At 38.6% G+C, this 13,653-nt stretch overlaps 1 protein-coding gene across 1 annotated transcript; it reads right to left on the minus strand.

Moving 5' to 3' along the window:
* Nucleotides 1-600: 600 nt before the first annotated feature.
* LOC307131379 (ciliogenesis and planar polarity effector 2-like) lies at nt 601-1,359 on the minus strand (the record flags this gene model as incomplete). Its single annotated transcript, XM_079824990.1, has 1 exon — nt 601-1,359. One exon carries the CDS (start codon nt 1,357-1,359, stop codon nt 601-603), a length of 759 nt encoding a protein of 252 aa, XP_079681116.1.
* Nucleotides 1,360-13,653: the final 12,294 nt, after the last annotated feature.

Genomic DNA, 13,653 nt, shown 5'->3' on the forward strand with positions numbered 1-13,653 from the left:
AGAGCTAGGAGCCAATACGACAAAAAGGACAATTCATGACAGATTTCGTATTTTAAAATAATTATATCTGGGTATTAGTTTTGCTTTGTCATTTGAACGTGTATTTGACTCTTTCATTATATATGTAACTATATTTCAGATATTCAAATATTTTTAAAAAAATTTAATTTTTAAATTGTAATTTTTTCACCCTTTTTTTGCATAGTGAAATAAAACCTATATACTAAGATGTAGTTGGTGAGCTTGTCAACTAAATACTTTGACCAAGTTTGGTGTTTTCCTCTTCCCAATGTAACATGATCCTCATATGACTAAATATTTCTTGTGTTTAATGTGTGAAAATATGAATCTGAGATATATTCACCTGTTGAGCTGTTCTCCATAGCTGCTACAGTAGAAGACAGTGCTCTAGTGTTCATGGTAAAAGCAGATGTCCAGAGTTTGGCTGCTGATCGTGTGAAAGTCTTCGCTGCTGCTGCTGCTGACTTTTTTTTTCTTTTTTCTCTGTTATGTATAGTATTTCCATAGCAGCATAGTCCATCCATAAAGTTTGCCTTATACTGACCAACAGATGTGAAATTGATCTACAATACACACAAGCTATACAATGATCTCTGAGCCCGTTTCTCTGAGAGCAGCCTGTGGGGAGATGGAGACAGATGAAGCAGCCATACAGTCCTGGTGCCACAGATGTTCTGCAAGGGCATTTAGGAGAGGCGCTACTTCACCAAGCCCCGCACTCACATCACCTCCCACTTGGAAGACCGGAAGACCACACACCTCTTGAAAATTTGTTATGTCACTCTCTGTCACGTCTGTGTGCATAAATAAGTCAAATTTGGTGCCAACCACCAATTTAACCACTGGATCTGAAGATTCTGTGATCCGTGATTTCTGATTTGAAAGATCATCAAAGGAGCCTCGATCAGTGAAGGAGAACAGGAAAAGGATGGCATCCACCTGTTCCTTACATGACGGTAGCATGTGGTCAAATCTTCGCATGGCACTTTCCCCACAGTCCCAAAGCTCAAAGCGGAAAAACAGCACACGGCCACTGTCCTTTAGTCTCGCAGGCCAGAAGACCACTGTTGTCTCTATGCCTGTGTTCTCATTATGCATTTTGGGGAGATCGAGGCCAGCGAGACGGGCAGCAAGAGCACTCTTCCCGACTCCAGTTTTACCCGAGATAAGAACCTTGTAGCGAACGATGTCCACATTCATATGAGGAGGCATCATCGGCGCCTCCAAGAGCCTAAACTTTCGCCGTGTCTTCTTGTGCAGTATTTTGCTGAAAAACTCTCTGCTGTCTGCACAGCGGTGCCAGTCCGACACCAATATGGATCCAAGTGGGATAGCCATTTTAATTGAGCTAAATTAGGTAAATGAAGAGACTTGCGCTTTATATTATGATATCAAGTAACTTATTCTGGGCGAACGCTGCTGCTGCTGATTGTGTGAAAGTCTTCGCTGCTGCTGCTGACTTTTATACTGGCGCAGCTCGGAATGTTCGCCGGAATGTAGCTCGGAATGCAGCACTGTGACATCATGAGCCCTGTGATGTCACGCCGCGCAGTGGAGCCTCGATCGCTGCTTTCACAGATGATCAACTTTACAGCTTCATACAACATATCGTTTTGTTCATTTCACGGCTGTTGTGTGTCAATTTAAAGTATCGTGTGTGTGATATGCTTTATTATATTTCGCTGTTATAATGTGCATTAGTTTATTATGGCCGTTGAAAGGAGATTATCGTGTCTTTAGACATGCAGTGCTGTATACATTAGCTTATTTATGATTAGTTGCTTATGTTGATGTCCTTTATGTATATTTAATTTGTATTTCTGTGTTTGTTTGTCAAATCGCTTGTTTTGAGGTATTCTGAAGTTGTAAATAACTCAATACTCATGCGCATGGAACATGTCCATTCAGAGTAACACATCTCGACCCTTACAAAAATTAGCCATGATTTTACTACAAATAAAATAAAACAAAAAAACACATGGTTAATATAGTAACCACAAACTTTTTGCTACACTTCCATGTTTTTTAACCAGTTTAACCATGGTATTTGTATTAAAACTGTGGTTATTCAAATGGTAATCAATACGCCAAAAAAAAAAAACATGGTTACTATAGTAAAACCATGGTTTATTTTCATACTGTTAAACTTAATATGACATGCCCATTTTGTTTCTTATTATTAATATTTTTAAATAGTTTGCTGGATATTCAACCTGTGTTTAATGACTTTGGTAAAGTTGGTTTTATATTCACACATTGGGACTTTCGTACTCAATATCTCTCCATTGGCGCATGTGGAAAGATTTATATCAGTAAAGTATTCTTACCTGTCAGTCTACTACAAGCCATTTCTTCCTTGAAATATTTGTTTTTCAGATGTGGATAAAATCATTGTTTCCTATGTACTTGGTCTGCATTCCTGGGAACGCTTACAAAAACGTCATATCCATTTATGCCAAGGAATTACCCAAAGTGAGCGATGCGTTTGCTGCAAATGTGTGATTTTCCCCTCAATTGCACCTCCTGCACAAGTTGAAAAAATATTTGTGACTTCCACAACAGAGTAGCAATAGTAGTTATCCCCAACATGTTTGATGATGGAAAAAATGGCAGAAATAAGTGTTCTGTAAGTATATATATATATATATATATATATATATATATATATATATAAAGAGTTCTTATACTGAATCATATGCTAGTCAAATTAAAATCATATAGCATTTATTTACATTTTGTGTCACTTGTTTATGTATTTCATACAGTTTTCATATTTTTTTAATAGGGAAATGGTGTGCTTGCTCCTCAAGCTTATATAATACACATATAAACTACATATAATTATCATACATGATTTCAGTCAATATTAAAATATCTCTGCATATACTAACCATATATGATTTCAGTCAATAACTTACACAAATTTGTGATGGAAACACTTTTATTTCAACACAAATTGAAACACTCAAATTATATACTCCACATTAGTAATTTACAATTCCAAATTGATAACAAAACACACAAAAGAACAACAAAACACATTGAACACACTGTCATGGCCATCAATCATCAAAGAGACTTAAAGCGATAGTTCACCCAAAAATTACAATTAGCCCATGATTCACTCTCCCTCAAGTCATCCTATGGTGTATACGACGAATGAAATCAGAGCTATATTAAAAATGTCCTGACTCTTCCAAGCTTTTTAATGGGAATGATTCAAGATTTTGATGGCCATAAAAGTGCATCTATCCGTCATAAAAGTAATCCATCTGCAGGGGGTTAATAAAGAAGCGAAGCCATGCATTTTTAGTATAAAAAACAAAACAAAACATATTTATGACTTTACAGACTAAAATAACTAGCTTCCGGCAGACAATTGTATGCATCAACTTATGCCAAAAGAGTGACCTTTGACCCGACACATGATGTATTGACGAACGAGGATACGCAGAGGATAGAGAAAAACAATACACTGGTCACAAATTAGAAGTCCACAATAAAAACTGCTCCCGAGGTGGTACTTTTTCAAAGTTCGGGAACTTTCGGGGGTGGGACTTGGGCGCTGAACATGCTGATTGGTTGAACTCACGCAGCATTTTATTTCAACCGGCATTTTTAAAAGTCTTTTGCGAGGATCGTTCAGCGTTCAGTAAATATCAGTCTTGCTCTTTCTGTCCGATGGCGCGCGTTCGTCTCAGCCATTGCACGGTCAATGTCCCTAATAGCTGATGATAACATACTTTGTCTTATTTTAAATCTAGCTTTACGAGCTTTCAGAATACGCTTTAGTATCAATGCTTGTCTCTTTTCCACCGTTTTGTTAATGACCTCTTTAGTAAACCAATATATAACCAGCAAAAGCAGCACTGCTTGCATCTCCTCCACTTGTTATTGTTGCAGACAGTATCGCACAAAAATGATTACTGTCCGTCGCTGACTGGGAGGAGCAGTCGCGCCACGCGCAGTCCTACATCACCGGACTAATTTGCCTAATCTTCTCGGTACTTTAGACCGCGGTGGAAACGCAGACAGCAGCAGGTCTGGGGGAAAAAAGTTCCTGGTACAAATTGTTCCGGGTAATTTTGGTGGAAACGGGGCTATATTAATGCTTTATTCTGCATGACCTTATTCTACATCCCTTCCTTAATCCTACCCAATACCTAAGCTTAACAACCTTACTAACTAATGAGCAGTAATTAGGGGTTTATTGAGGCAAAGTCATAGTTTATAGTGAGAATTGGACCCTAAAGTGTGAACATATTTCCTATTGTACTGAACCCGTATTGAACCGTGAACCTGTAAGTGTTCCACCACCAATAACTACACAACACTGCTGTAAACCGAAATAGAATTTTGTTTTGCATAATTTATTCATTATGCCTATAACTGTAAACCTGTTTTAAAAGAATCTATATTATATAATAAATAAATTACATTCCAATATAGTTGTGCAAAATTATATTTGTATAAAACAAATATATTTAAAAAAAAATCTAATATAATTTATTTGACACAAACATTACTAAATTTGAAAACTTGCACTTACTCCACTAAAATGCCTTTTGATATTCATGCATATTAATTTTGGGATGTTACTTCTAATAAAGACACACCATGAAAGTGCACTTAATCAATTCTTGTAATAACGTTTTAATAATTTTACAACATTGATAAAATTCAAAAAGACTTTATTTCATATGAAGACAAAGCACAAAACTTAAAAAAAAAAGTTACATTAAAGATATATATTTATATATCATTTGAAATTTGTATATGCAAAATCAAGACAAAAAAACGTTGACAATTTTTCAATCCAACCATACTAAACACAATACTGTACAAAATTGCTTATTTCTTCGTGTACAATAAACACATTTTGAAAAATATCTGTGAATAAAGTGTGTTGTACACACAATATGCTGTCAGGACTTGGGTTTGATCATTGCTCTTCCTGCTTTTTCTCTCATTTATGTTTCCCTGTATTATTCCACCGCACCACAGCTGTGCTCTTTTCTTAATCAGCACTACTGGGCGGCAGTGGCTTTGGGCGGCAGTGGCTCACCTAACCCCAGCTGCTCCCGACGAGCTGGATGGCGCCTTGCATGGCTGACACCGCCGTCGGTGTATGAATGAGTGTGTGAATGGGTGAATGTGAGGCAAAAATGTAAAGCGCTTTGGATGGCCGTAGGTCTGTTAAAAGCGCTATATAAATGCAGTCCATTTACTGCACCGCTCTCTCACCTGTCTCTCCATTTAAGTTTCCCGCACTTGATTTCTGCGGCAGCTGCGCTGCATTATAATCAGGGCTCTTGCACACCTCTCTCACCTGTTTCTCCTCTCATTTAATTTCTCACACTATTTAGCTTCCTTCCTTCTCTGCCCGACTGTTTTTCTGTCATGATCTAGCCTTTCAATGTGAATCTATTTTTGCCTTGCCAAATTTTGAGCCTGTTCGGTTTTTCCTAGTCTGATCCAGCCCTGCAGCTCAGTTTTCCCATCTCCTTTTGGATTTTGCCTTTTGATATTGACTCTGTGCCTGGATTATTCTCTGCCCTGCACCTTGGACTGTGTCATTTTGCTGGTCTTGAACCTGCCTGCCTCTTGACCTCTCTTCCGGCTTGCCCTCTTACATTATTGCCTCACTGGACTGTCTACCTGTTGATGACTTTGGCCTGTCCTTGGATTACGTCATCAGCTATTTCCCCTGGCTTGGCAGCTCGGCTGTCCAATGAAATAGTGTTTCTGTTGCAGTGGCAAAATACAGGGAAACATAAATGAGAGAAAAAGCAGGAAGAGCAATGATCAAACCCGAGTCCTGACAAATGCAGTGTAATTTGGTGACATTTACAATAACAAAATCAAACATTCTAGGCTATTTTTCATGCTAAACAATGTCTAGCAGAATAGTCACCATTGACAATAACCAACTTAAAGGGGTGATGAATTGAGAAGTCAAGTTTCCCTTGAGCTTTTGATATATAAAAGGTCATGGATCTATAAGAATATCCTGTAAGTTCCAGAGCTGAAAACTTCCTTGTTAGTCAAAGAAAAGCTTTTATTGACACCAGACCCAGAAAATGACCAATCTCAGAATGTGCCCGGCTATGACGTCTGAGTGTGGTGAAGCACCGCCTCAACAGAAGAAGAACAACGTCTGATTCTGTAGCCCCGCCCACCGACTCGTGCCACTAACATGACTGCTAAGAGCAGCATAGAGCTAAACAGCATCGAATTTATAAGCAATAAACATACCACATAAGCTTTTTGGATTCTGTTTTTTAAGCATTCGAATTCCAATATTATGAATGCATGGATTAACTTTATTTTTAATGAATATCCAGCTCACGTGGGGAAGACACTGCGTTTGTTCCTTCATTTCTGATCACGTATTCGTTTGTAAACGAGACTGGATTTGCAGACAGGATGAGATTACATGAACGAATGAAGCTACACACTAATGTGAGTAAAACATTTTTTTTATATGTGATAGTATTGCATTGCTACAGATAGTACTGATTATGTGTACATCTCTGACTGAAGCACCCTGTCACAGACTGGAGAATACTTTATTTGTGGTGTTCTTGGTTCATTACTGTCTTGATGTGCGTTGTTTACTCTCTTGACTCGATGTTTGGCGCAATTCCGGTTACCGTTTGCCACACGCTGTCACTGACAGAGGGAGCAGAAGCTCATTATGCAAATCTTATCCAATCCTAGCTGTGGCCGTTTACTTCCATGTGTTCAGTGCGGCACACCCATCAAAACTGAGCGTGTCTTGAGAGAGCCTCAAAACCAGGTCAGAAAATAGCCTATTACTTATTCATTATGATGTTTTTAAATGTAAAAACCACGCAAACGTCATAAGTTGACCTTACATGACAGTATTAAACATTTAAAAAGCCAGTTCATGACCCCTCTAGCCCTCAAACCGTATTCACTTTATAGCCCTTAATCCTGTAATTGTGGACAAATGTGGGCACAGAGGACTCCGGTGTGATCCTATTTTTTATTTATTATAAATGTTATATCACGGTCTTCGATAAAGTTTTGTCTATCCATTTATGGTGTTTTTTTTATTATTTTGGGGGTATTTTTGAATTTATTTACTTCAAAAAGTACCCTATTTTCTATGTAAATTATGCTTATTTTTATGTTTTATTTTTTTATTTTTTTAACTACATTAAAATATCATTCCAATATGTTCTTAGAGCTAAAACCTAAAGATGAAGTGACTTTGCTGTCACCTGGTGTCTTATTTTGGTATAAAATTAACAAAAAAACAATAATATCAATAGCCACTAGATGGCAATAGTACTTAATGGCTGCATATATAGGCTGAACTCTATGAACCACTGTATAAAATGAGTTTGACCTCTTAAGTTTTTGACTATCACAAGTTAAAATTGTAATTTAAAAAAATATATATCTGTGTTAGGTGAGACTATACAAAGATGCCAAAATATGGTTAGATAAATATGACCATGCTATAAGGAAAAGACAAAGTAGTAGATCATTTATAATTTATTTCAAACACAAAACATCAAATTTAAATAACTAATTAGTACCAAACAGGTAAGAACAAACATAAAATAACTAAATAAGTGACAAGAACAAACAATAATTGTTATTTACACTATTTACATATTTACATGCACTTGTGGCAGCAGGTAATTGTCACGGAATGTTCTTTGCAGATATATTGTCTGCATTTTTCACATACAGTGCTGGTTTTTTTTCTGTTGGAAGTGCAGACATGGCACCTTTTTCTTTTTGTTGTGGGAGTTGCTGTGGATGTGCTAGGGATGCTTTCTGAGGAGGGTTGTCCTCTGATCTGATTCAGCATCCTCAAAGATGCCGCTCCATGGGGAACGCTCCTCCGTCTCTCGATTTGTGGGGACACCAGAGCCTTGCCAAGCTCTTCTAAAAAGATCCGCCTTCTCCAGGACTTTCCTGCATTCCAGCCAGGATTTATTTCGGACCACAGGACGAAGGCGTTGAGAGCTGACACATCGAGCATGCTGGAAAATACAACCATTGGCCAACGGTTTGATTTTCGCTTACAAGTGTTATTCAATTATCTTGAATAATACACACAGAAAAAGAATAAAAATCAAACATTATACTGACAAAAGTACATTTACATTTATTCACTTAGCAATTCATACATTTGTTACAAATTATAAACCACAAGCAATTTTTTATAGGAAAATTTGTAAAAAATTCAACAAAAAAATAAATAAATAGTAAAATACCTGGTCAAGGCTGTCCACTCCACCCTTGGTCTTGTTATAATCCAGGATTACATCCGGCTTCCTCTCGTCACCTGTGCTGACCGTGGCTCCCTTGTGAACTGTGCTCATCAAGAGCACATTTCTGGATTTTTTGGGACAGTAAGACACAAGTGTGTGTGTATTGGTGAAGGCAAATACTGAAGAGAATTTCTCTCTGCCCCTCGTCTTTACCAGCGCAGGTGGGAGCTCAGGTTTGTTTTTTCTCACAGTTCCCAGCATGCCCAGTTTCCTCTTCAGGAGCTCCTGGCCAAGGGCATACGACGTGAAATAATTATCACAGGTGATGGTGTGCCCTTGGAGACCCACGGACATGTCGAGGACAACGCGCATTGCCAGGTTCTTCTCTCGTTGCCCATCAGCTGGCTTGCCAGTATATATTTGCATATTATATGCATAACTGGTCTTAGCATCACAAGCTGCCCAGATTTTGACGCCATACCTGGCTGGCTTGCTTGGCATATATTGCTTAAAGTTACAGCGTCCTCTAAACGGTACCAGACATTCGTCGACTGTAACTGCTTGGCCAGGGTTGTACATTTTCGGTAGAATTTCAACCCATTTGTCCCATATTTCTCGAATTGCTGCCAGTTTATCATCTCTCCATCGGTAAGGTCTTGTTTCTCGGTCGTCGAATCTAATGACCCTTGTCATCACTTCAAAGGCTCTCAGAGACATTGTAGCACAAAAAATGGCTCTCCCCGTTTCTGCGTTCCACAGGCTCATTGTGGCCTCATTGTGGGAACGGTAGACACCGGCCAGCAATAGAAGGCCAATATAAGCCTGTAAGTCCACCCAATCCACCACATTCCATGACTCTCCAAAGACTCTTTTTCCCTCTAAATTTGTCATGTCTATCAGTGTCTTTTGAATTTGCTCAGGAAAAAAAAGCTCAAAAGCTGACCTTACGTCCTCAACACGTGAACAGGCATATCTCGTTGGCCCAGGAGTCATCTTCATGATGTTCTCTGCAGCTGCTCTCCCCTGGTGTCTGGTCAGGTGCAGTAGCAGTCCAGACAATTTCTCCATTTTTGGATGCATACGTTGCTACACCAGGATCCTCTGCCTCGGAGTCTTCATCTGTGTCGACATAATCTGGGTCAAACTCAGTCTGACTGTCCGTTTGAGATCCTTGATCCTCTGCTGACTCCAAACCACAGTTTGTCTGGTCTCCTTCCTCCCCACTGGATTCCAGGAGAATATCCAGGGTTTCTGCTGCACTAAACCTCCTTCTCATTGTGCTGCTTGCAGTGAACTGAGAAAATAACTGCCACTGCAGGTTTAGGTAGCATATGCTACATAAACGTTTTGTTTGGAAGTATCAACAAACCTTGCAGTAGCAGTTTGATATGACTCTGAAGGTGTCAGGTACCAGGTGGTTGATTGGATCATACCAAAAAACATGGTCAGACATTGGCTCATTCAATTCAGTTTATATTTAAAAAAAGCCTAGCTCTGTCATAGGCTCATTGAATGCATTGTTTGTGTGTGTGTGTGTGTGTGTGTGTGTGTGTGTGTGTGTGTGTGTGTGTGTGTGTGTGTGTGTGTGTGTGTGTGTGTGTGTGTGTGTGTGTGTGTGTGTATGAGTGTGTATGAGTGTGTATGAGTGTGTATGAGTGTGTATGAGTGTGTATGAGTGTGTGTATGAGTGTGTGTGTGTATGAGTGTGAGTTTTTGCCATGATGAGAATGTTGTACAGGATCAGCCCTTCATTTGTGTGTATGTTAGATATGCATTGTATTGGATCTATTAATTTATTTTTACAAAAAAACAAGAAGAATGCTCTAAATTACGGTTTTCCCATTCCTTTCTATGGGTGCCCATTTTTGACCCAAATACAAGATTAAGGAGTTTTTTTTTTTCACCCACTTAACATTGTAGTATTGAGTCAAAAAAAATTGTGTGTGTTCAGGAGGCAAACTTAAGAAAAGTAGCCAAGTCTTGTACCGCTCAGATCAAGGGAATTATTTTTAAAAAATAAATCAAAATTATTTTGCCCACATTTGTCCAGAATACTCTTTCTGTTCCCGTCGCCTAAGAATAGAATAGCAAAAAACTGATGTGACTAGCCCAACCAAACACCGTGGTAAAAAAAAAACGAGGTATGTATAATATATATATTATATATCTTGTATGTTATACCTTTTGTACCCTTCTGTCATTGTATTTATCGTTTTTATTGTTAACAAACAAACCACATCCATCCCCCACACTTTTGAAAAGCTTGCTACGCCTCTGGATATATCGGCAACCTATTGTTATCGGCCGATAAATGATTATTTTTGATGTTATCGTTATCGGTTCAATAAGAAAATTTGACCGATATAGTCAAGCCGATAGATAATGTATTATTACCTTCAGCTGAGACAGACGCGCTGTCCACCATGATGGGTTCGAATTGCTCTAAATATGATTGGAATCACTTCGAAAAGGAAAATACAGTTATGTGCAACATGTGCAGCGCAAGTCTAACATATTATCTACACAAAATGATAATGAGAATACGGCTGTAAAAGAACTTTGTGTTTCAGCACGTTTGTTGAGGGAAGAATGCGCCCACGGAGTTACACCTTCATGACAAGCACAGTCAAGTTCGCTTGTGCATTCACAGCCTTCTGTACCATTGTAAGTTGTAATATTATTTTATTATTCTGTGTATTTAATCTCATATAGGATGCGTTTGGTTGAGTTAACTAACGATGCAGTAAAGCACTTCATTGTACCGGTCTTTAGCTTCAGCACGCGCATTTCAAACAGAAATGCACAGTATTAATAACTAATGGGACTGTCCTGTACATAACACTGTAATGAGAATATTTTTTTTATAAACGTTGTGAATTCTCTGGGTTTAGTTGTTGTGTTTCAGTGCGCTGTTGTGGGAAGCGTCCACAACGCATTCTGACCTGGGCTGCGTTTCCCAAAAGCATCGTAAGCCTAAATTGATCGTAAAAACGATCGTACGAGTGATCTTAATATTAAGGTCTGTTTCCCAAAAGCATCGTAACTTAAGTAGCACTTGAAAATGATCGTAGATCTACGAAGCTCTAAGTGTATCGTAAGAAGACAGAGTTATGAGGTCACCCACAGGAAAACCAGCAGATTACACCTTTAACTTTATTCAAGTGCATTGTGATAATACTATAAGGTTTTGATTGTACTTTATTGTACACTTTTTTATTATTATTTTTATTTTAATATTCTCATTATTATCAATGTTGATAAAAAAAAAACAGTTCTGCTGCTTAATATTTTTTGTGGAAACTGACTTTATGATCACTGGAATTTTTTATTTTTTATTTATGAGGGCAGGTAACAAACAAAAAAAATTATAAATACACATCTGAAATAAATAGTCTTTTTGAAAGGTATCTTTTCTTGTTTTTTTTTTGTTCAGCCATTTTGTCAGTGCCTCAGCCTGTAGGTAGTTGCTTTATATAGACGTGTTTTGATTGGACACATCAGATGACAATTATTAGGTGAAACGTTCAGAGGAAACGATTCCATATTAGGTTATATTTCAGCACTTCGCAAATGGACAGCGACTCTTAAGTAGCACTTAGAGCGCGTTCTCGCGCATTCATGTTAAGTACATTTTTGGGAAACGCACGTGGCATTGCTGCGAGTGATCGTAACTTCGCTCGTAGAACGCGCTCTTTAGAGCTAAGATACATCGTTATTGGGAAACCCGGCCCAGCACAGTCAAGTTTGCTTGTGTATTCGCGTCATTTTAAGCACATGTAAGTCATAATATTACGTTTTTGTAGTATAAACATCTGATTGTCATATAGGATGCGTTTCGTTAAGTCAATAACCCGCAGTGCTTCATTGTACCTTCCTTCATTGGAAGAGCATCCACAGGAGTTATTGGCCTTCACCAATGCGTGATTTTGTGCTAATATAAGTTGTAATATTATATTTATTTTGTATAAATATCTGATTGTTCTCATATATGATGGGTTTAGTTGTTAATTAACCTTCTAAGCGCTTCAGTTCACGGTTGTTCGTTCATTCTCTCCAGCTTCACCGCACGCTCTCAAATAGCAACATTATTTAATAGACTACACTAATATTAAAGATGTTTACTATTACTGTAATATTAAACATATTTTTTTCAAAAACACAGAAGCCTTATTTTTAATAACTAGCACTTTTATTGTTCTCGTGTCATTTCCATCAATAATATGGTTTGATTAAAACCATTTCCTTATTGTCCGCGCGGAGGCTATTTAAAGGTCCCATGGCATGGCATTTTTCTATTATTTTATAATGTTTCCTGAGGTGTACTTATATTGTTAGTATGATTTTTACATCATAAAATGTCATAATTTAGAAATAAAAGGCATTTTTTCAATACTGATGTTTGTCCTCTGGCTGAAAGCCCTGCTTCAAGAGGCGTGTCTGCTGTGAGACTTCAGTAAAAACGCCCACTGTTGTGATTGGCTGACATCTTTGCATTTTAAATGAGCGGAGGGGGCGAGCAGGCACGAGCTGCTGCCAGAGAGACGGATGGACCGGAGTTCACTTCACATCGGTTCTGTCAGTCTCAGTTCAGTGCTGTTGTAGTTACAGCATATACTTCAGGTTATTAGTTTATTTCTAGTCGGAGGGACTGTCACTCATGTCAGAAAGTTAGTAACTTTAGTAAATTATGGATCAGCGCTGACTGGAGACGCGAACCGTTTAGAACGATTCAGTCCGATTTGGTGAACTGATTCGGTTCACTAAAAAGAACCGGTTCAAAAGAATGATTCGTTCGCGAACCGGACATCACGGAGACGGAGCGATTGCTAACAAAGTTATTTATAGTAACTACTGAGTTGTGAGAGCGCTGTCTGTCAGCGCGAGTTTATTGTGTTTGTATCTGAGAGTTCTGAATAAACACGAGTTCCAGTCACACCGAGTCCGTCTTCATCATTATTACAAACTTTGTAACACATGCAAAGTATCATTACAGCTGTCGAGACGAACGAGTTATGAGTAAGTGTTGATAATACCATTATTATTAGACATGTTCCTATCATATGAAAAGCCTCAGTGACGCGCATTGAGTACACAGCGCAAACAAAGACACAACAGCAGTAATCGAATGTAATCCAGTTTATTGTGGGGATAGCTGGCTAGCCTAGCCGGATACCCTCACGCTTACCCCCCCGTCTGCTTTATCTCGCACCGCGTAAGGCGCCTCCGCTGTGGGCCAGATGCAGTACTGGGGGCCGGGGATGTTGGAGGCCGACCGGTCAGCCCGAGCTTCGGTGTGTGTGAGGTTTATCTCTAAAGCTGTGGCTCTCTATGTTGAGCAGAAACGACTGTATGCACATTTTAGAACAGATAGACGCGACGA

The sequence above is a fragment of the Gobio gobio genome (assembly GCF_949357685.1).
Source record: "Gobio gobio genome assembly, chromosome: 1".
Lineage (NCBI taxonomy): Eukaryota > Metazoa > Chordata > Actinopteri > Cypriniformes > Gobionidae > Gobio > Gobio gobio.